The 22,636-nt window shown below is 41.6% G+C and overlaps 3 protein-coding genes across 3 annotated transcripts; 1 reads left to right on the forward strand and 2 right to left on the reverse strand.

Moving 5' to 3' along the window:
- The first annotated feature begins 7,545 nt into the window (after positions 1-7,545).
- On the forward strand, positions 7,546-9,854 carry LOC132258511 (odorant receptor 83a). Its single transcript, XM_059755842.1, has 6 exons — positions 7,546-8,085; positions 8,142-8,338; positions 8,399-8,748; positions 8,823-8,893; positions 8,969-9,124; positions 9,751-9,854. The coding sequence occupies exons 1-6, from the start codon at positions 7,546-7,548 to the stop codon at positions 9,814-9,816; spliced, it is 1,380 nt and encodes a 459-aa protein (XP_059611825.1). The 3' UTR covers positions 9,817-9,854.
- Positions 9,836-13,237, reverse strand: LOC132258019 (alpha-tocopherol transfer protein-like). The gene is made up of 5 exons (XM_059755114.1): positions 13,076-13,237; positions 11,243-11,387; positions 10,764-11,179; positions 10,489-10,702; positions 9,836-10,424 (listed from the first exon to the last, which is right to left on the reverse strand). Exons 2-5 carry the CDS (start codon positions 11,385-11,387, stop codon positions 10,273-10,275), a joined length of 927 nt encoding a protein of 308 aa, XP_059611097.1. The 5' UTR covers positions 13,076-13,237; the 3' UTR covers positions 9,836-10,272.
- Positions 13,238-16,426: 3,189 nt separating this feature from the next.
- On the reverse strand, positions 16,427-20,435 carry LOC132258803 (odorant receptor coreceptor). Its single transcript, XM_059756286.1, has 6 exons — positions 19,979-20,435; positions 19,615-19,912; positions 18,794-19,010; positions 18,524-18,719; positions 17,203-17,563; positions 16,427-16,820 (listed from the first exon to the last, which is right to left on the reverse strand). The coding sequence occupies exons 1-6, from the start codon at positions 20,278-20,280 to the stop codon at positions 16,770-16,772; spliced, it is 1,425 nt and encodes a 474-aa protein (XP_059612269.1). The 5' UTR covers positions 20,281-20,435; the 3' UTR covers positions 16,427-16,769.
- Positions 20,436-22,636: the final 2,201 nt, after the last annotated feature.

The following is a 22,636-nucleotide window of genomic DNA, read 5'->3' on the forward strand; positions in this document are numbered from 1 at the left end:
TTTTCATCTTATCAAAGCCCCGCAATTAAACTGACTATTGCACCGAGTTCTACTTTCGCTTTCTCGATTATTCAAAAGCACCTTGATCACGCCCTTCTGTGCCTTCTTGCCATGTCCCGCCATCGATGTGCAACGCGAGATGATAAAACAATAGAAATCGTGAAGAATATAGTTTAAATCGACTAGTGTTGTAAATTATACTTTCAGAACCATCAATTAAAAGCGTCAAGCATTGGAATTGCAAGTCACATCCGTCTAGAGAGGCACAGACAGACAAAAGAGTCGCGAAGATGGCAACATTATCATGTGCGCGCGGTAAATGGACTAAGAAGAGTGAGAGTTTGTGTTATATCTTTTTGCGCTTCAAGACAACGTCACCCATTTCTTGGGCTGGCGAGAGTGAGGGAAAGCCATAAAGAAAATTTATCATAATTAGTGAGAAAAATGAAAACAACGCAAATCGGTTATGTTACGTTGAATGCTAGTTGCAAAATTCATTTAATTCTTTTACATGCGTGTTACGTTTCTGTGATTTTTCCCGCACTTCCTACAATTTAATTTTCACTTTTATATACACCGCATCTTAAGCACAATCAAAAGGATGAAAAGATGGTCTTAAGCGCCATCGCGCGACACTCTTTTATCCCAAAAATGATATACAATTATGAGCAAGATTATGGCGGCGTAAAGATTGGGCAAAGATGGAAGCACAATTTTGCTACAAAGTCAGTTTATGGTGTCAATTAAAAATGTGTTTGCACTTTTGCCTGTGTCTTGAATCTCAAAGTCTCTCATTCAAATTCACGTTGATATTCCTATGTCTCGCTGAACGTGACCGAGAGGGAGATAATTAAAATTTTGTCTTAGCAATTTTATGATTCGATTCACATGAATTGACCTGAATGGTTGGGCAAAAGACTCGACCATTTTCGAGACATTTAATCTTCCTCCGCACAGATTTACCAAAATTTACCCTCTTCTCACTCAAGAAGCCACTCAATTTCCAGTCTGTGAATCTCTAATTGAAATATGCGCGTAATCCGTGGGTAAAGCGCGGTTTTTTCGCCTTCTGCCAGACTAATTGAGCAGTGTTTAAAAGCAATTCGACATTCCCTAGTTGCCCGCCCATCGAGCTTCTGCCTACCGTGAGAAAAATGGTCTGCCATCAATTTCCCATATTGTATCGCGCAAACGTTGAATCCACATGAAGTCGACGAAAGTTTAATGGAAACTTATCAGAGGGCAAACACATAGTGTGAGACGCGCGAAAAATAATAAGTAGCGACGTTCCATTTCTCATCCAGTGCGATTGATTTAATGGCACGGCAAAGGAACCCAGCCGAAGACGTGAACATCTCAAAAATTTCCTCACATCTCACACAGTTATATAAGATGATTGTTGCTCTCAGCGCCAGTGGGAGATGTGCTTGTCGAAATAGACACTCTCACTGCACAAATCAAATCATTAAATTAATTTGCAATTTTGTACATCGTCAATGTAAATAGTGGAGCAGACGATCACTTCGATGATGAGAACTCACTGCATGTGAATGGGAGATGAAGAGTGGAAATCACAGTCAATCAAATAAAAATTGTGCTGTTTGGGAAGACACAAGAGGGGGCATTTGGAGGCGTTTTGCAATATCAAGTCATCATGCTTCACTGGATTGCATTTGAGGATTTCCACAGACATGAAAATTGCTCGATTGCCTTAATTTTCAATTGAAACTTTTCATTGGCGCCGCACAGAAGCACAAAATACGGCATTTCACCGCCATGCAAACTTCGGCGAAAACTTCCGCCGACGCCAAGCCTCAATTGCATCCAATTGTTAAACGTTTTGAGCACTATACTTCCATATGTGTGCGCTTTGTGATTTGTGCAGAACCAGTAAAAGCATAAATTACACCAGCAACTGACTCTCTACAGCTTTCGCCGAATCTTCTGCACATCCCAAATAGAAATTAGAGAAGCACTTGCGAATCGTGACATTCCGCAGAGTCGTGTTTTCTTAAACGAACAAGCCAAGCATTGTATCGCGATGCATTTGCAAATCGACCATTTTCACTGGCAATGGTTTTTCTAGTCATCACAGGGCTGAACAGAGAGTTCTGCCGTTTGATTTCGAAATGCCACAAACTTTATGCAAAAGAATTTTCCGCGCTAGAGAGGGAGTAGAAGAAGAACTTGATGGGAAATCACTTTAGCGCAACGACTCGTCAAACATCCTTGAATGGAAAACCGCGTGTTCTTTTCCACCGTATTTTCGCCTAATGGGATGAAAAAGCGACTGTGGAGTTTTCTTGCACATTTTAAAGTTATATATCTCAAAATTGTATAAAACCAGTCGTACGAGTTATAATTGGGGAAGACTTCCGCATGACTTTCAGTCAAAGAAGTCAACTTTGCGAATATTTTGCATTGAAACCATGTTATCTAACTGATATTTTGGCAGTTCACATTCTCACAATTCTATGCAAAGAATAAATGTTTTTAAAAAATGCATTACTTTTTAAATTTATTACTTTGAGAAAAACACAGTTTTGCATCTCAAGCACAACCTTTAAATTGGTTCTTGTGAATTTTTCTCACTTGCAAGAGCAGCCTTGTCGTGTGAATAAAGTTATGGCATATTCATAAACACTAATTGACCTTTAATTACCACCAACTGAGTTTTTTGGATAGTGAATTGAATAAAGAAACATTACAAGACTTCTTCAACAGTTAGTACATTAAAATTAATTCTTATTTTTAGATTATTTCCATATTTGAATCATGAAAACAACCACTAAATGACCGTTTAAATTTTCTCGCTATGCACATTCTCGTGAAAGGTTTTACAATTAAGCTTATTATGAATACTTTATGAGGACCAAAATCTCGAGTTCTGGTTTGGAAATGAGTTCAGTGCCATCATCTTGTGAAAGGTTTCGCATCTTCAACTTTATACAACTGTGTTGATATTCGAAAAATTAAGCTGTTTGCACGTCCCACAAAAAGTCAGTTGAAAAATCTCTTAAGCCCCAATATTCACTCGACCGCCAATTAAATTTTTCTGTTCCAGTGAAGAAAAGGTCTTTCGCGGAAAGTCCCAGGCATGAAGAAGCGTGATAAGAGGCGCGCCGTAAAAATTCCGCACATCTCTTAAGTGCGCGCTGTGTGTGTATAAATTTATATGGCTGAGCAGCTGAAATTCTTTCCATCGGCGTGGCCCAGAAAAAGGCAGAGGAATTAAAAGTTCTCCTCCTGGGTTTGAAGAAGGGAAAGAGAGACACTCAGCAGCAGCAATTTCCAGAGACTTAAATTCTTCCTGTGAGTTTCTTGTGCCGTCCGCTAATGCGATTAGATAAACAAATTACAGCCGGAAGCAAGTGAGTCGGAAAGTTACATAAAAGCGGCATATTGATTTTGAATCTCTAACGGAAGCTGTGCCCGGTGTCGCGGAAAGAACGTGGGCCGGCAAAAAAGGTGGCAAGAAAAGTGCGGGCAAAAAGGTTTCATATACAACAGGATAAGAGCTTTTCTTTCGACGGCTGAATTGTCTCAAATTATGCCACTATGTAATTTCGCTTTCTAAACCCAATTAATTGCCCATAAACCAAGCGAATGACGGAATTGATGGTATTTTTTTCTCCCTCAGCGCGATGCTTTTTGGGCGTGCGGAAGGGTGGAAAATATCTGGTAGTGCTGCAAATGATGGAATTTTAAATGAAATGCCCTGACACATTGAAATGTTAATGAGGTGAACTTTTCCATTTGCGAGTCAAATTGCGTTCATTTGGCGCTGGCGAGAGAATGCAGAAATCACGTCAATTTGCTTGGGCAGGGCATGAAGACAGAGAGTGACTCTTGCTAAAGTGATGTGACAAGACAGGCAATCAAGTATTCTTACACACCCAAGTTCAAGGCTGCCCACAAGTCATTAGCACAGATGGTATTAATTTGAAATTCTTTCTTCGCCAAAATGTTTTCGGGCACGTCGAGCAACGGTGCTAAATTTTTGTGGTAGGAATCACACTTTAAAAGCCATTTTATGTGGGTGTCACTTTACCGTTGGAAGACTCGCGGTGAAAGAATATCTGAAGATGAGAGCACTAGTGCAAACGAGCAATTTTGGGGATTTTCCAAGAAATCTGGTTTACTTATTTGCACCGCAATCTTTGGATAAACAGTAAAGTGTTCTACAATAGATTTCCACGCTGAAAGTTCGATGAGAGTGCAGGCATTTCTCGAATCCTTTCGCCATTCAATATGGGCTTTGCGAGGGATCAATTCTTTTATATGGTGTGTGTGTGGCTTCTTTGAATACAATGGGCGACCGTCGCCCCACAATTGATGCGCCGTGGAGGAAACTTTTCTCACGTTCCTGCACACAATTGGGTGGTCGGACGAGAATCATCCCCCATCAAAGCAGGTACGTGCTCAGGGATTAAATACTTATCGGAAAGAGGGTGGCAGTCGCCCAAAGATGCGTGGGCGGATGGAGAAATGTATGTAAATTGATAACATCAATCTTCCGGGGTGACCAACATGTCATTCGGCGAGCGCGAGGAGTCCAAGAGAGTGAATGTTGAACTTGATTTTCAAAATGATTGGGAAACATTGGTGCGTGGAGCTGTAAAAATGCGAGGAGTCCAATGTTATCTGGTGGTGGTGTGCAGGTGAAGAAAAGTCGTCGACATTGTGAAGGAATATTAAGAGTGCAGTTTGCGCGCGGCAAACAAATCGGGCGAAGTTGGTGGATGTGTGAAAAACAAGTACAGATATGTATGTGATATAATAGCCATTCATCAAACTGGCCGTGTAAAAGGAAATCCCTAATGAGTGTCTCTCGTGCGACATACATGCGATGCGTCTTGTGAGCTTCGCATCCGACATAACTCCACTTTTTGTCACATCGCTATTCGCAATCAATCGCATGTGTGACTGGCTGATGGAAAGTGCAAAGACCTCATCGGCTGATGAGCTGTGCGAAAGATCGCCGTGATAGACGGCTCAAGGAGGATGAAAGGGTTCAATCTTGAGGTCACTTTTTAGCCACATTCTCTTCTAGCCACAAATTAGCAAATGCTAGTGTGAAACTCATTAGCATTTTTTACCACTTGCGAAACACGTGGCGACAAAATTGATTTGTCCACTGTGAGGAATTGTTGTCTTATGCCGATTATTCGAATCAATTGACAATTTGCCACATTGCCAAATGGCATTCTAGCATCGATAAACTCGGCCGGACCTCGATTATTCCTTCCTTTCACCTAAAAACCCATGCAAGACCGTCACTTGCCTTCAAAGGTTCAATTCACAATTGAGCGCACACGCAAAAATCATCTCGATAAGATCGATAGACAACAAAAGCCTTCAATCACCATTTAAATATTTAAAGGTAGGTTACTCTTATTTGGCGCACATCTCAGGAGATTAACTCACCTTTAGTGGAAAATGTTGCAGAGAGAAAAACCGCGCTCGAAACCTTTCAATTCAAATTAATTGCATTTACTTTCCCCGCGAAAGAGGAATTTTTGCAGAAATTGTATTAAATCTCTGACGAGAGATTTCCTTGAACTAATCACTTCACCACTAATGGAGTGCTGTAAAATATCTTCTGGTGGTGCACAAGCTCAGAATCACGATCCGGACCGAAGATGGAAGCAGAGCTGAGAGTTAATCCAAAGGCACAAGACTCACTGGTGTTGCTCCGTCGAGGCAGGGGAATCAACTGACTTGGTCAATGACTACTTCTTGGAGTTATATTATTTCTGCACAACACCGACTCGGCGGCTCGAGACGCTTTTTGCCAGCGACCGCAGAGAGAGGGAAACACGGCTTGGAGCCACTTCTTCGCCGTCTTCGGCCGGCTTCTCCACAAGCGCCTCAAATGCACATGCATTCCGCGCGATGGGAAAGAACCTCTTTCAGAGGCACTCGAAACCTAATTAAAACTTTATCTCACTATCAGCATCCAGTCGGGAAATTATTTACGAGTTCAATTAGTTGGTAATTAATCGATTAAACTGTAAATTCTATCATCTTGAGTTGACTTAACAATCTTGCATCAGCAACCAATTTCCTCCAAATATCCCCAATGATACAAATATGCGTCATGAGCATTACTTTTCCTCCAGACTTTCCTATGGGCAACTTTTCCGCTCAAGAGTCTTGTTCTGGAAGGAAAGCACCGAGCAAATTGGAGCCACTTCATAGAATAATTGGATTATATTCATTGTGCGCTGGGAGAGAAGAAAAGTCCAATTGTCTATCCAAGAGGAAGTAATTTTTTATCCCAATTTCACCAATTAATTCCCTACTATTGCGAATTTGCCTCGTTCACAATCTATACCGGAATTAGGTAGAATGAATCAATTGGATTTATCGTTAAATTTGCATCTTATCCTGTAACGCTACTAAGAATTCAGAGAAGAATATTTCATTAACAAGAACTTACGGATATTGCAATTAAAAGAGGTTTCGTGACTTCAAATGACACTCTTTTCGTGCAGACTGAGAAACACTCACGTCACTTCGAAAACTAACTAAAGACTACAAAGCACAAAGCAATAGTTTCACTGTAAATACAGTTAGCTTAGATTTCATGTACAAAACATTATTCTAATGGAAAATATATAGGTTAAATTTACTGCCAAAAGTCTATTTAAGTCCTGACAAAAAGTTGTAATTGAAAATTACGATGCTTGAAAGCACAAAAATTACCTTTAACAAGTACTTAAAGAACCTCCGAGTGGTTGTAATCATAAAAATTTAATTACCATTCGGCTTTGTGTTCATTATAATCACTCTCAACCAAGAGCCGAGGAGTGATGCTACAGTTTCTAAGATGCAAATTACTACAGAATAAAAAATGTAAATTCATTTGCTTCAGTGGCATATCTGCATCACAACAATATATATGTTTCATTTCATAATTAACACACTGCTGAACAATTTCATGTAATTTCCCCGCGGAATTGCTGTTTGTTCGTTAATGCAAAATCCCTCTTGTGAGCTATCTTTTGTCGAGTGACAAAATACTCGCTAAATTGAGTGGTTAATGGGAAATTTATCAGCTGAATCATTTCAATTGCCGCCTAACAAATTTAAATAGTTGAATAATTAAAAATACGGTGACAAATGTCCTTTAATTGACGGTAAATGTAGTGAATGAAGTGGGAAAGTGCTGTGTGACGTGCACAATATGTGGAATATGAAGTGTAGGCCCCTCGAAGTCAGGTGTTATTTATTTAACATAAATGTAGGAGATATACTGGAGAACCTCCACAGCGAGTGGAAGAGTTGAAAACTTTTATAAACTTTCAATGTGTGATGGTGTAAATTGCTGTTTTGCCATAAATATGTGGAGAATGTCTTGGGAGAAACTTTTCATAGGTGTTATAAAATATTACCGCCACTTTTCATACTCGGTAATTAGATACTCTTTCACCCTTTCATTCCCAGGGAGTTTTGTGATTGATTAAAGATTTCTGCTGGTATTTAAATGCTCTGCTCGAGGAGAATTCATTCATCAACTGTGAAGTTGCAGTCCTGGTCGCGATGTCAGATCAAAGAGCGAAGACATTCTATCGCGAAAATTATCTCTTTACCCAGTTGACGTACATGCAGATTGTAGGGATGTTCCCTATCGATTATACCAAGTGTCTCCCTCAGCGTCTCGCCTTCCTCTCTGTCATCCTCAACCGGATGTACTTCGGCTTCTGGCAACTCATCTGCATCCACATCGCCGTCATCCAGATCGCGAGTGTGCACGTGAACTGGGGAAAGAGTCTGGACGACATCTCTCCATTCCTCAACACGAGTCTCATCTACGTCTTCACGTACTACATCATTGTGTACTTCCAAGGCCGCTACGGGACTCACGCGGAGCTCATTGAGTACATCAACGGCAATTTCAAGAGCCGCTCAGCGCCGGGGATTACATATGTCACGCTGGAGCCAGCTTACCGCGCAGCCAACAGATTCACTCACGTCTGGATTATTTGCTGCACTTTTGGCACTCTTCACTGGGCGTTTGCCCCCATTTTGACCGGCACTCGGGCGCTTCCGCTCCACTCTTGGTACCCATTCAATGCACTGGTGAGATTTAAAGCCCTCCTTTGTGACCCGCTTAACGCTTGGCTGTGTTTCAGGAGAGTCCGCAGTACGAAATCATCTACATTTGCCAAGTGCTGGGCCAAGTGCTCGTGGGAATTGGATATGGGAATGTGGGCGCCATGCTCATGAGTAAGATAACCCTTGTGAACGGTCAGTACGACATGTTGTTCTGCAGTTTGAAGAATCTGCAATCCACGGCAATGATTTTAAGAGGAAATCACAAAGAGCAGCTAAAGTATCTCATCTGAACTTTGTCTCTTCAAACTTTGCCAAACAGCTATCATTATAATTGCAGAAATCTTCAGAGGAAAATCGACAGAAGCAGAGATGAGATAAATGAGTATTATGTAAGTTGTGAGATTCTGGAAAATCTCCCTCAGATTTCCGACACTGTGACTGCGAATATTCCGTCGCACACAGTGAGAGAGAGAGACACTTACTTCATGGAGTACAATAATGAATTAGTGACGGCACTGAAGGAGTGCATAAAGCATCATCAGATGATAATTAAATTCTGTCACATGCTGGAACACTTCTATCACTTCTATAATCTGGGGAAATTCTTTCAAATCACCTTCCTTGTGTGCCTTTTGGCCGTCACAGCCACAACTGGCCAGAACTCGGCTATGAAGATGGTGACAATAGGTGAGATAATCACCCTCGAGCCCCCAAGAGATGTAATTAATACGATAAAACACTGACGATTTCCCCCTTTTCAGCTGAATACCTCAGCTTAGCCACGTCGGAATTACTCCTCTTCTGCTACTACGCCGACATGCTGACATATCAGGTGAGAGGCATCTCAGCAGAAGGGGAGATTTCCATCAATGAAGGCGCCCATCTCACCTATTACCCATCTTTTCAGAGCACTCGCCTCAATGAGGCCATCATTCGCAGCCCTTGGTACACTTGCGGCGGACCAATAAGGCGAGACCTGATTATAATGCTGGCAAACTCGGTCAAACCTTTCACCCTCACTGCCGGGAAGTTCTTCTTGCTGACCGTCGAGAGCTTTAAATCCGTGAGTTGCAATCTCATCAGCGTGTTTACTTGGAAGTTGTTACAAAATCAAATCTGTCACATTCAGAATTTTCCTCATAAAACCAGCTTCTCACACAGCTTAGCACAAAATGCGCCTATCAATGTCCAACCAATAATTAATTAGCCAGAGGCAAGTGAATAGTAAAAGTACTTTCGATGACCTTCCCTGACGTCATGTGCCTCACAGACTGACCACAAAAAGTGAGTTGGATAAGATATCTCAGCTCTCGGCGAAGTGACGTGTTCATCATTATGCAAATTAATATTGAGAAGTCGAATGAATTATTCATTTACACGCAAGAAATGCGAATCATTGCCACAAGTATATTTATTCACTACAAATGAACCTATTAATAGTCATGCATTAGGACAGCGAGAAAGAGTTTCGTGGCATTTAATTGAGATTTTTTACACCCTCATTATCCACAAAATTACCATCCAATTTCCAGCATGAGAAAGTTTGTACAATTTTAAAGACCTGCTAAATATAGTTAAGTGGTCAAATGAGATTATCTTCCGGTTTGGCGCAAGGACTTTAGCACATTGCAAAAGAACTAAATGTTCTAGTGAAGTTTCACTCAATTTCTGCGAAAACTTCTCTTTCAGGCAATGGCAGCATCATTCTCTTACTACACGCTGCTGACCAAGTTCCGGACACGTGGCGATGCATAAGTGAAACACTGGCGCAATATACCTTGAGAAACGGGTTAAGATCTTTATTCCAAAATTCTCTGTCACAAAAATTTACGTATACAAAAAAAGGATTGATATAGAAATCGACACATTATCACATGATAATCTATGTATTATGTATAATATGTATAAAAAATTTATGCAATTGGTTGGGTGCAGATATCATAAACAAAAAATGTGGTGCATTAATGGGTGACAATTTCTGATTAATTCTAACATCATGTGTTAAGTTTATATACAAGCTTGTTGGAAGTTTCGTCTGCTAATCATTTTATGAGATGGTTTTGCAGTTTCTGTGTTGTGTGTTGTGATTTGAAGAGTTCGATGAAAAGGTTTTCTGGCTCGGATCTATGAAGGTTTTGTGATATTGGTGGCTGTATTCATCCCATCAGGAGTATTTAATAATCTGATTATGTGGGCTGTTTCACTACATAACTAATCAATTGTCAACTTGCGGAAGGTTCCGTCCATTCCGAACAAGTCGTCAGCAGTCTTTGGAGCACCTGGCCTGAGGGATTCATTGGCTTTAGAATTCTCCTGTTCCTTGAACCATGGCGTGTAGGATCGCAGCTTCTGACGCCATTGCTCTGCAAAGATCACGAAAAGCGCATGAGAAATTAGGCTCGCGAGAGAGATTTTGAAGTGTCTCACCGTTGATGTCACGAATAGGTCCAGCATCGCCACCATATTCGCTAGGGAGCATGGATTTAGGAACATATTTGTAGAGCTCATCAATATTGCTATGCAAGAAGATACGGTTGCGAATCTTCTCCTTAAGGAATGGTTTCACAAAATTCACCAGGCTGTCTACCAACGGGGAGACATTGATGACGTGGATTTCCTTGATTTTAGCCGGATAGGCTTCCTGTGGGCGAGACAAGGCGCTTTAGTGAGCTGCAAGGAGAGAATTTCGGCGGCCTCCTTACCTGTACGCAAATAAAGAATTTCTTGAGGATCTGTGGGGTGAACTTGGGTATGTGCTTGGGGGAAGCAGCAACGGCATCGAAGATGAAGACATCGCCGGCCACACCGACGGACTCCTCCAGAAGACGGATGTCTCCGATCATCATGACGAGCTTCATGGCTTCGGCGGCGTTTGGTGTGGGGATGTCTTTGTCGAGGGCGCGCAAGATGGTCACGCGGCGGCCGTTGGGCGTGAGTCCGGGTAGGGGTGGGATATGGCAGTTGTCCATGATTTCCTTCAAGTCGGGCCGATCGATGTCGCGATCATTGAAGAATTCCGGCACGGCGTTTCTCATGGTGTAGTACATGTCCAGTTTCCTCTTCACCTTCTCCAAGCTAAATTTGCATCCACGCAAGAATGTCCGAAGACGGCCGTCATCTATATTTGGATGCGCGCATTAGTGAAAGTGATTGTGCTTGAAAGTCGGAGTGTGACGCTTACCCATGTCTTTTGGCAAATGGGGCTGTTTGTCCAGCCACTCACGGATCAGGCCAATGTCGCGCTCAATCTCATCGGGCGAGTCAGGCTCACGCAGCTCCTGGCGAATCTGCACGCACATATCTCCGGATGGCTGAACGAGAGTCATCTGCAAAGGTCACGTGGAGATTTCTTCAGACTCACGAAGGTCACAATGGGGCCAAAGTCATAATGCAAATTAAGCTTTGTCGATCAATTGAGATACCAAAGTGATTACATAAATTGAGAATTTGGCAATTTCGGCCGTGAAATCGCGATTAAAGCTCCAAAACACAGTCTTTTTACTCTGCGCGCCAAAAATGATCTTCAGATGATCCACGACTCTTTGTTGTGCCACGATGAAGAAATTGCTTATGCTTTTTTGCCCATCGCGCCAGCATCAACAACAGCTCAGCGTCTGTCGTAACGCTCAATACAGATATTCAAGTTTAACGTGTTTTATTGAAGATTTGTCATTTCATCATTTTTCTACTTCATATACGAGAAATTGCCCAATATCGCGTCGCGCGCGCGAGTGGGGCGAAAAGAGCATGATCCAAATTTAGTTGAAACTTTCTAAATTGGGTCTCAGAAAAACTGGGGGGTAATAAAAGAAACATGCGGCTTTCCTCGTGCCGTTGTAAGAAAAAGAGAAATTGATCAAGTACTAGAAAACGCCATTTCGCAAGGCATATGATTTTGTCAAATTGCAGAAAAGAAGAAAGATCACAACTGCCGATATGCTCATATTTTTTCGCGATGAACTGGAGCATTGTAAATCTGAAGAGTTGCGTGAATGTATCCGGAAAAGTTTAAGCTTTCACGGTCTGCTTGAATTAGGGCATAGAGTTGCTTCTTCGCTTAATTGTTTATCATTACTCAATATTCCTCCGACAACTCGTGTAATTGCACATTGCGAATCCAATGATGGGCCTCTTTTGTGATTCACAATTTGGCTAAGAATTGAATCGAAGCTGTCTGTCTATGTGCACACTTGAGATTTTTTTTCCTGTGCATAAATTAATATTGCATCGTGAGAAATAAAGTGAATTGTAGGCAATTTATTGCAAAAATCAATTCATCAATTCGATTGAACGAAGTGAGCATAAAGCTGGAGGAGAATTCCATGTTTATGTCTGAAGAGTGCCTTTTGTCCCGCGGAAAAACCCACTTTCGTCTCACTCTCACATAATTATTTGGAGAATATGATCAACACGAGATGTGGATAATTTATCAAAGTGTGAGGCTCATTTGGAGAATTTCCATCAGACCAATTAGAATTAAGATATTTTTGCTGAGTAAGCGAGATTAGCGTGGAAAAACAATGATTCTCTGCTGGATTTACCATTCATTTGCAGACGCTGAATGTTCCAGGAATCTTACGTAAGATCATGGCCTTTGGCAGGCGGTGTAATATCGTTACTTTATCTTGGACAACATGAAAAATTTAATGCAATGCAAAAGAGAAAGCTACATGGCTTCACGCGACTTTTCTTTTCGCCTGTATTGTTGGCCGCAAGATTTCTGTATAGTGTATTGGATTGACTGAAACTTTGGATGTTGTAAAAGACGCTGAATGATTTGGCATTACGTTGGCCAAGAGGAGGGAAAAAACTCATTGGCTGGAGTTTCACTTCTTCTGTACAATGTACACACATCACACAATCTCCTTTCAAACAGATCGTGGCGATCGGGCAATTGCCAGTAAAACTGACGCGATCTCTTCTAATTGCGAAGAGGAATTGAGCAATATATTCCCATGGGTAAGTCTGTGAGAATCACTGTGGGATCTTAGAGAATAATCCTTTGGGTTTTTACCTTTATTGGATGGTAATTAGTACTGGTAAATGATCACAAATGGGGAGCACAGGTGCTGTGAGTAATCCACTGAGCGATCGCGCCTTCACTTGCTTACTTGAGGTGTAAGTTGTTAACCACTTTGGTAGTTGGGAGAAGACTGGCACTGCTTGGAAACTTGCACAACTATATACGTTTGGCGCCCATCACCTCAGACAGCTACAAAGTCCAATGATGATAGTGTAAAAATCTGCCACTGTGTGCGCGCAATTTAGCCAGGTAAGTGGTGTACACGATGTATTATACAAAATTTCTTGACTCGTCAAGAATGGGTGGGAGACATATTAAAGTATTACAGCGCGAAAGTACATTAAATTACTCTTCTCGCCTGGATGATTCTACGCGATACTCATATTTTTTATATCACTACCTGGTTACAGCCGTGCTTGTAATATTTCTAATTAAATTAGGAGAGAACACTGCTTCACAGCGATTCACAATATTTATCACTTCGGTACCGCTATTTAATATTATTAATAATAAAGAAGAGAAGAAGCACACAATTAATTGCAGCCCATTTCGTTGTTCCACTTGGCATTTTGTCCACCGCCTAACAAGCTCGTCTTCTGCAGAATGTATATATACATATTTCTCCAGTGGGGAAATTCGCAGGTGAACTTTGCAAAAAATAAAGAAATCATTTCCGACATGAACCATTTCTTTTTTGTCTTGGGCAAAGCACTCAAGAAAAACACTTGTTATTTCGCTCATTTGTCTAATGGCGTCCCATATTTTAGGGAAAAGGCGTGCATTGTGAAGTTTAGAGGCAAGATGGACTCTGAGAATCCCAGCATAATAAAGGAGGATTCACAGTTCTTTGGCGTCCAATTTTCCAAATGAAGAAATCACATGACCAGTCTTGAACGCAGTGCGGCCGGTAGTTTCTCTTTTTGATTTAATTTGATTTGAAATCTTTTTTTTCTGAACCTTTGTTATTCATTTTCTTCTTTCAGTGTAATTGTAAAGTATATCGCAATAAATACAGAAATTACGAAAGCCGTGGCTCCTGATGGATATCGCGCGATCTTGTGTTATGACTCATAAACCGCTACCGCAATACAGCACCTTTCCAATCCACACAGGTGCTAAAGCGTCGCCCACCAACACACATACTTGCGCCACAGGGAAAATGTAGTGAAGCTCGCAGAGATGGGAAGTGCGAGATTTGGCGGTGGAATTGAACTTGATGCTCAGCAAAACAAAACGCTCAAAGTCTCTCTCCATAAAGCTGAAATTGAAATTGACCAGAAGACGTCATTAAACTCTTCATTGGCAGGTACACACAAAAAAAGCCACGAACCAGCGCTCGCATCAGTCAACAAGAATTGTTCATATTTCAGTTCAATGAAAATTTTCGTGCAAAATGCCATTTCTTCTCTCTACCGATCCGGAAATTAATGAGTAATTAATAAAATTTTTGCGCTCTACTTGCCAGTTTGGAGGGAGAGAAAGAAGAGCACGACGAAGAAGCAATTTCGTGTGCGTAAATCACTGTGTGTGAAAGATTTTCTGAAGGGTTATACCAGAGCATTTGTGGATATATTGGATAGCTTGTCATAGAATGTTGCAATAAAACCCCAAGAACGAGACTCTTTCACACGCAACATGGGTGACTTTCTAGCTACTTTTTTCCTTCTCTCGCCACCACAGAAAAATCACATATTGGGAAGTTATTTCTCTCCCACCAAAAAGCCATCACACGTTATATTCTGAGGGGAGAAAAATTTCCTCATAACTGAATATCCCTCAGATTTTTTTTTCTCTCGTGTGAGTGGAAAAGCGTTTCGTTGATTGAAAATATGTGAATATGTCGCACAGACTGTCAAATGGTGAAACGTATTAGGCTCTTTTTTACTGAAAGTCCATAAAATCATAGCTTTTTCTACACTATCTCAACTCCCAATCCGATCAGTTTGTCTCAGTGGAGTTTCAAATTTTCCAGTGATAAGCAAGAGTGTCGTGTTTCCGTAGAATATCCAACAAATCACTCCATCTTAAACCCCATTCTGGCTTTTAAGAGCTTCACTGTGTGCACCTCATTGTGAAAGCTCAGCATTACCATGAGCCATTTCTTGTCGTTGGGTCTCTATTTCAAAATAATTTAGCACCAAAATACCTTCAAGAGTTTATCGTGGGTTGTAAATTTCCCCCCTTATTTCCCTCTCGTGCACACAACGCGCCCAAAACAATGTTTGCGACTTTTTAATGTCTCCTTAAGGACTTTACACGCACCAGAGGAGAAATCTAGGGCAAGAAAACAACACACACACACACACCCACCCTTCATTTAATCACGATATAAATTTTCATTTTGCACGAATTTTGGCCAATTATTCGGTTAATATGATATTAAATGTCATGCTGTTCATCAAGTGGATTGAAATTGCTCACATTAAGTGCAGAAAATCACTTGAGCCACACCACATTGGCGCATTTGAGCTCCAAAGCAAAACAATCCGTGTACATTTGTAAATAGATTCAGTGTATGAGGCAATTTCACCACAATTCAAGTGTTACAATCAATCATTTCCGTGTAATTAACGCATCATTAATTAACAGTAAGAAAGGTACTTGTAGCGTGATGCAGGCTATCGCGATGTGTATTTCATACAACAGCCTCAGATTTCGGCGCGGAAATTCATCTAATTTTGCCCAAAATCACACGGACATCTCTTCGACGATGAATCATCGCTATTCCATTGAGAATCAACAATAATTGCAATTCCCGTGATAATATCACACACATGAAATTCAATGCAACAATAAATTTAGCATAATTAGCATTCAACCTTGGGCAGAAAATGTGTCGAAATTCAAATTTCTTCATTCTGGCAGTCATCTTAAATTATTCTCTCATTTGCCATTTCAAGGAATCCGTGCAAAGTCAGTGAATTCTCATATTTTCAACGAAAAAAGAGAAGATATTGCACAATTTCAGACTGGGAGACAAACAACTTTTTCTGCACTTCGCGAGAGAGTCTTTGTGTGTGGGTTTCTTTTTTTCCGAGTGTGCCAACAATCGATAGACTCGGTATGGAGAATTTTATTGAGCACTTCCTCAAAATGCGGAGAAATTATCGATATGGGCATGGAAATGGATGAAAAACAGTGAACTTTGCGAGCGAAGAAAATGTAAATGATGGCAAGTTTGGCGATTTGCTGGGGTCCCATTAGGTGGATGAATATATCTCATAAATTGTACAACTTTTTCACGCACAATAAATCTCAGATTGGAGCAAAGCTCTCACCTATAAATTTCAGCGCAATAAAAGCTCCATTCTTGGACGGACAGTGAATATATAGCATCTCACATTTACATATCACGGATAGAACAATATATTTGCAAAATATCATTTACACATTTAACAAAAATACATGTTTCTTCTATCATTTCAATCTTTGCATCTGTATTAATGCTATTTGACTGAGTGCTGGCTAGGTTACATGTATATAAACGCCAAATTTGTGGTGTGTTCTTTAATGTGAATGCCCGCCAGGTAGCACATCCATTTGCTTATACTATCTCAGAAAATATATATCCATTTATCATCCAATTCGTGGACTCTTCTTCTTCTTCTTTAAAGCGTATTTGATCCCTTTTTCTTCTCCTCCTCATCAAGATACACAAGACAAAATACAGAGAAATCTTCCAGTTTTACTTCAGTTGCACCAGCACCATGAAGTAGGTGACGACAGCACCGAGAACCTACAAGGATAATAGGAAATGTGAATATCCTGTCATCAATTTAACCGCAATTAATTAACACATATAATACAAATTTAGAGCTCATTTACTAATTACTAAACTTCATGGAAATATGTAGCATTATTCGATACTAATTTTCCGCACAATTTCCAATTATAATAATCCAATTTTCGCATCATTAATAGCTAATTAGTTCTAAAAATATACACAACTATCACACAGCGTTCTGGAATTTCCTGTAGCAAATCGACGCTGTGTTCTAATTAAAGTTGCATGAAAAAACTTTGCCAGAGGAAATTCGCATTTATCCTATTTGCTGAAAAGCTCTGCTGAATATATATTGAAATGCATGAGCAGAAAAAAGCTCTCAAAGGATATTTACCGATGCAAACAAATCCAGTGACACAGTGAAGAATTTCGCTCCGGATATCGTCATGGCTTTCTGGCACTGCTGACAGACGATCTGCACGAACGTCTTGGCCTCCTCTGAGCCGTCGTACCAGTGACAGGAGTAAGCGGCTTCCATCACGGATGAGCTCTCCTCAATCAGGCGATTGCCGAAGATACAGAAGAGAAACACTTGGCCGAGAGCGTACACGAGGTAGCCAATCACGGAGAAGGCGTACACATTAACTCCGCTTATCTTGGTGGCCTGATAAGCCAAAAGGGTCAGCTTGATTGTTGATGTCAACATGTGCAGGAGCAGAGCGATGCCATAAGTATCCCCAATGGCGGCCACGAGTCTGTGGATGTATTAGAAAATCCACGCTTCATTGAGTATTGCTGTGCTGTGATGAAGAAATGTGTGTGCGATTTTCGAGTGCGTGTAAATAACCTTTGCAATTAATGAGTTCACTTCACGAAAAAAAACACCCATCTCTCCACTGCAATAACAGTGAGATTGCGTGCCACCCGAGGAAGATATTTGCACCCATTTTCGTGGTGATATTCTGCACCCGCCACCACTGCAAAATCTCACTAATTAGGCATTCCACACCGTCTCGAGAAATGCCAGAAATAGCAATTAATTTTTTGCCAGATACGATGTACAGTAATACTCTACGTATTGATTTCATCACTGAACTTTCAGGCCATGAGGCAATTGGAGAACTATTGAGATGAAGAATACAACAATTTCTCATATTTCTGTCACATTCGGCAAAAAAAAAATCTAATTGCCAGATTTAAATTTCAAGCTTTTTTCACACTCAAGAATAACATGCAAATTAATGTTCGCTTTCGGATTTTAAGGCAAATCATTTTCTGCATCTAAAATGCATTCGTCTTTGTAAAGAATTTCTAATCACCTAAATTAACTCATCCCTTGAATAAAACATAATATTTCTAATCATCAGTTTGTGATATTGTAGTTATTCAATATCGACCGTCAAGTGCTTCGCTTGGACAGCATCAATTATTCAGAGATCCGAAGAATTAAACTTGAAGCATAAGAGCATTGGACACGGGCAACACCACGTCGATCACGGATTGACTCCTGCTTGTCTGAAGTGGTGGCACTTCCAGTGAATATTTAATAGGCACGACTTTACAGAACATGCAAGTCATAAGCGACTCCCTCCCTAAGCCGTGACATGGAAAACTCCCCGAAAAATTAAGGAAAGGCTAAATATGTGACATGAGAGCGTGGTGATAAATCAGAAAGGCGAACATTAAGACACTTGACTCGGCAATTATTTCATTACCTCACGACGTGCTTGTGGCGCTCAACCCAATACTTGATTGCCGTGCGAACCATCAACTCCTGCTTCTTGGTCAATCCGTTGGGATTTGTGCCGTTGCCGAAGCTTTGCAAATTGGATGGCGCTTTGAATTGTGCGCCCCAGTCGGCCTTCGAGTTGTAAATTCCACTGATATCCAAGTCTGTCACATCCTTCTCAACTGTGGGAGAGGTAAAAAGGTCCCGTGGGAGCACCGCAAGCATTTGCCAACCTCATGTATGATTATATGTATACCTTCATTGCTTATCAGCTCGGTGTGTGAACTCGCCGAGATGGACCGGAACAGGGCTGCAGTGTTGGGTCTGTAGGTGTCCAGAGTGGCACTGAGCTCCATCAGGGGCTTCATGATGCCCTTCAGATGCTGCAGTTGCTCGCAGGCGAACAGCAACCATGAGCAGAAGAGCACATCGGCCAAATTTGATTGGAACAGCGAGAACAGGAGATAGTATACCTAGAGAGGGTGGAGAAATAGCGCCAATTAGATCAGCACAAAATGTCGAGAGGCATTCCATAGACTGGCATTTGCTGATGCAATAGATATGTTGGCTTAGATAACCCATCCTTGGAAGGTACACACACTTCCACTCCAACTGGGTTAAGCATGAGTGGATGAAATAAAATTATATCTATGGTTTAGGCAAATATGCACACAAACCCCTTTGTATTTGCACAATCCTTTGTCACCAGCACGACACGAACTCCCTCACATGTAATAATTAATTTACACATGAATCCTCTTCTCCTTTAAAATGCCATTTGCAAGACTAATTGAAAATCAATAGTATCAACAGGATAATCTTTATGGCAGAACGCATTATTTTGAGAGCGAATTAAATCGACATTCCAGCCAAGATGCGATGCTCGCAAAGCTGTTAAAAAATATGAAATTGCTTTGGTTATATGAAATTCCATCTAGAGCAGAGTGCTCTCACGTAGCGACGCAATAAATTAAGAACTTTCGAGTTATTTACGATATCTGCAAGCGCCTTTGAATGGCGCGCTCATGAAACTATAATGGAAAATCATGGCGGCAATGAAGCTGGAGGATATCTTACTTGAAAGACGAAGGAAAGGATGTACTTGTAGCCTGACATTGCGTTCCACGGATAGACGGACTTGATCGGGAGTCTGGGAATCTCGATGGTGATGGTCTCGTTGGTCTCCTTGTTCAGCATGTGCATCGCGCTCTCGCCGAAGAACGTGAGCGTGACCCAGGCTGCCACTGACATCAGCGTGAGTGTCACGATGAGCGACAGCAACTTCCGCATCTTTGCCAGGGAAATCGAGTGGTAACGAGCATCGGACTCGGCGAAGAGAGGATGAGTGTTGGACTGATTCCAAATGTTGAGGGTCCTTTTGAGGGCACACAAGCGGCCATGTGAGTTTTCGCTGTCGATGGCAAATTGGGATTTCTCTCACCTGTAGAAGTTCTTGGAGTTGATGCCAAAGTAGAGGAACTTGGTGATGCTGTGGGTGAAGAAGAGCGTGGTGATGGTGTTGGCCGTCAATTCATTCACATCACCCGCCGTGAAGGCCAGATTCAGGATGATCGTGATGAATTGAAAGAGGAGCAGGAACAGGTGTGTGAAGGAGTAGATCTTCCGGAACATCACAGGTCCAGACACGAACTTGAAGAGAAAGTGCCCAAACGCCTGCATGAGGCGAATGTTGGGCAAGAGATCGGCCACGAGGCCTTGAAACTTCTGCGGCTGCACTTGCATCTTGTCGCTAGAACCTTTCCTCAATCAGGAAATCAGTGCCACTAGTCACTTATCCAGGTTCTTGGGTAATCGTGAACCTGAGACACTAGAATTCTCAGAGATAGAAAATCGAACCGAGCGTCTGTCAACAAGCATCCAGCCTCAAGAAGTGTTGAACTGGAAATGACAAATGTCCACTGCAGCGCTCTGAGCGTTGGGCAGGACAGGGACTTTAAATTATTAACAACTTCTATGAGAATCCCGATGTCTCCGTTCCCACAGCACGTCATAATACATCGTACACATTACATTGAAAAGTTTCATCATCTATTTTACACCACACCAACCCCTCAAAATCAATATCCTCGCACTGGACGCTTTAGAATGTTCTTCAAAGTGAAGGTCACATCTCAGATGCGCGCGCTGGAAAGCGTGCTTTTTCCCGGGCAAAGAAGGGAGACTTCCTCATGCTATCCATCGCTTTCTCTCACACATTGATATTGATCTAGTTTACCGAGTTACAAATTCATAATAAATTTACACTCACGCAGAGAACTTGTGTTACATATATGCTCCTAATGTTCTCTTCTCACTTGCAGGGCAACTCACTACTCGATTAATGTTTGCTTAAGACTTACTTAATTACCGGTCATTTGGAGTAAGTTTCAATTTAAACATAATACACGTATAATGATGTATTTTGGTAATTCACCTGAGCATCGATTCACCAAAGTTATTATTAAGCACACAAGAGCTTCAGAGCTTCTATTTCAAAGGCCTCATTAGCAATTACAGTGGTTGTCAGAGAAATAGAACAGAGATAAAAATTGCAAAGGAATGCAAATTTCACTTTGTTTTCCACCCCTTTGTTAACTTTTTCAAACTTATTGCAATTTGCCGAGAATGAATTGGCGTAAAATTCACAACAAGTTCAAAGACATAAAATAGTTTATGAATATTTCTCAGCAGATAGCAATTTCCCTTTGACCAAGGTTAAAAGGCTGAAGAGAGAATTTATGCCCTCTCAAACTTTACTCATATATACTTGAAGAATTTCCTTTAAAATGCATCACTTTGAGGACATATGCAGTGCAAAGCTCTGTGTGGCAATATTGTGCTTGCTTTAGTGCGAAATGAAATCTCTGACAGACAGAGAAGATTGCACATCTGCTATATGTACAGAGAAAGTGCATATTCTATTCAGACATTTGATTTAATTTTCGTATAAATGCTGCTTTGCATATGCATGCTTCGAACATACTTATGTCGCAACGAGTGGCGAGAGCGGCGCTGAGAGCGAGAGAGCTTTGCTGAGAGCGCGCGAGTGTGCTTTTCTCCCACGCTCTTTGACTCAGATGTAATCTCTCAATGGCTTTTCCCTCCGCCTGAGCACAATTTGCTGAACATTTTCCGAATTTTCCTTTCTCCCAGCACATCTCACGCATCTGCTCTCACCGAGGACTCTTGCTCACCAGCGGCCCGCCGTTCCGCTCAGTTCAGAATGGTCCATGACTGTGATCGTGTCGCAAGGGGAACGCTGTGTGAGACTTTTGCAATAAAAATACACTCCTTGCCACTGCTCTCCGCCCGCCCCCACCCAGAGCAGGACTCGTCTATTTTGATACACAATTTTTCCGAGCTCCGTAGCTGATTGTCTCGCGCCCGCCGCCGCCGCAGGGAAAAGGGAGTGGTGCATGCAGTGCTTCTTTAAAGCTCGAGGGCGATTTTTAACCCCGCAACGCCACTCGCAATGTATAGTAATTTGTGCAGAGATAACACGGAATTATGTAACACGGTTCGGTGTAGTGCTGTGGCCTAAATAACATCTCGCCAGCCGAACGCCAGTGAAATCACTTTTCCCGCATTAAAGCACCCCCGCGCTGTCGGAGGCCTTTAATCCACCCGAGCGCCACTTTAGTCCGATTTTTTCTGTGCTCCTCTGGGTGAGCAAAAAGAGAAATCATTCATGTTTCCGGGCCTTCGCGTGATGGTGTGAGAAGAGCAATTGTTGGCAGCGAAATATAATGGTGAATTGTTCCACACGGAAAAGGGTAAAATGTAAATAGTTGCGAGTGCCATGTAAGCTCGTGTGGGCCGATTTGTGCGAAAATTCCCTCCTTTTCAATACACCGGACCGCAAATACAGGTGTGCTGGAGGGCAAAGGCGACAATTGGCGCCCACCAGAAAGGTCTGCGACTCCGTACTCAATTGCTGCCAATTGCCCATTTTTGGCGCCCACAGAAGAATGTCAACAGAATATGGATTTCTCTCACACCATTTCACGTGCGCCCTTGAACTTTGTGATTTAATTTCTCAGGCAATTCTCCCCACACAATCATTGCGGAGACACTCTATATTTCTCTCAGTGTTTCCCTT

Source organism: Phlebotomus argentipes, unplaced genomic scaffold (genome assembly GCF_947086385.1).
Source record: "Phlebotomus argentipes unplaced genomic scaffold, Phlebotomus argentipes genome assembly scaffold_4, whole genome shotgun sequence".
Classification (NCBI taxonomy): Eukaryota; Metazoa; Arthropoda; class Insecta; order Diptera; family Psychodidae; genus Phlebotomus; species Phlebotomus argentipes.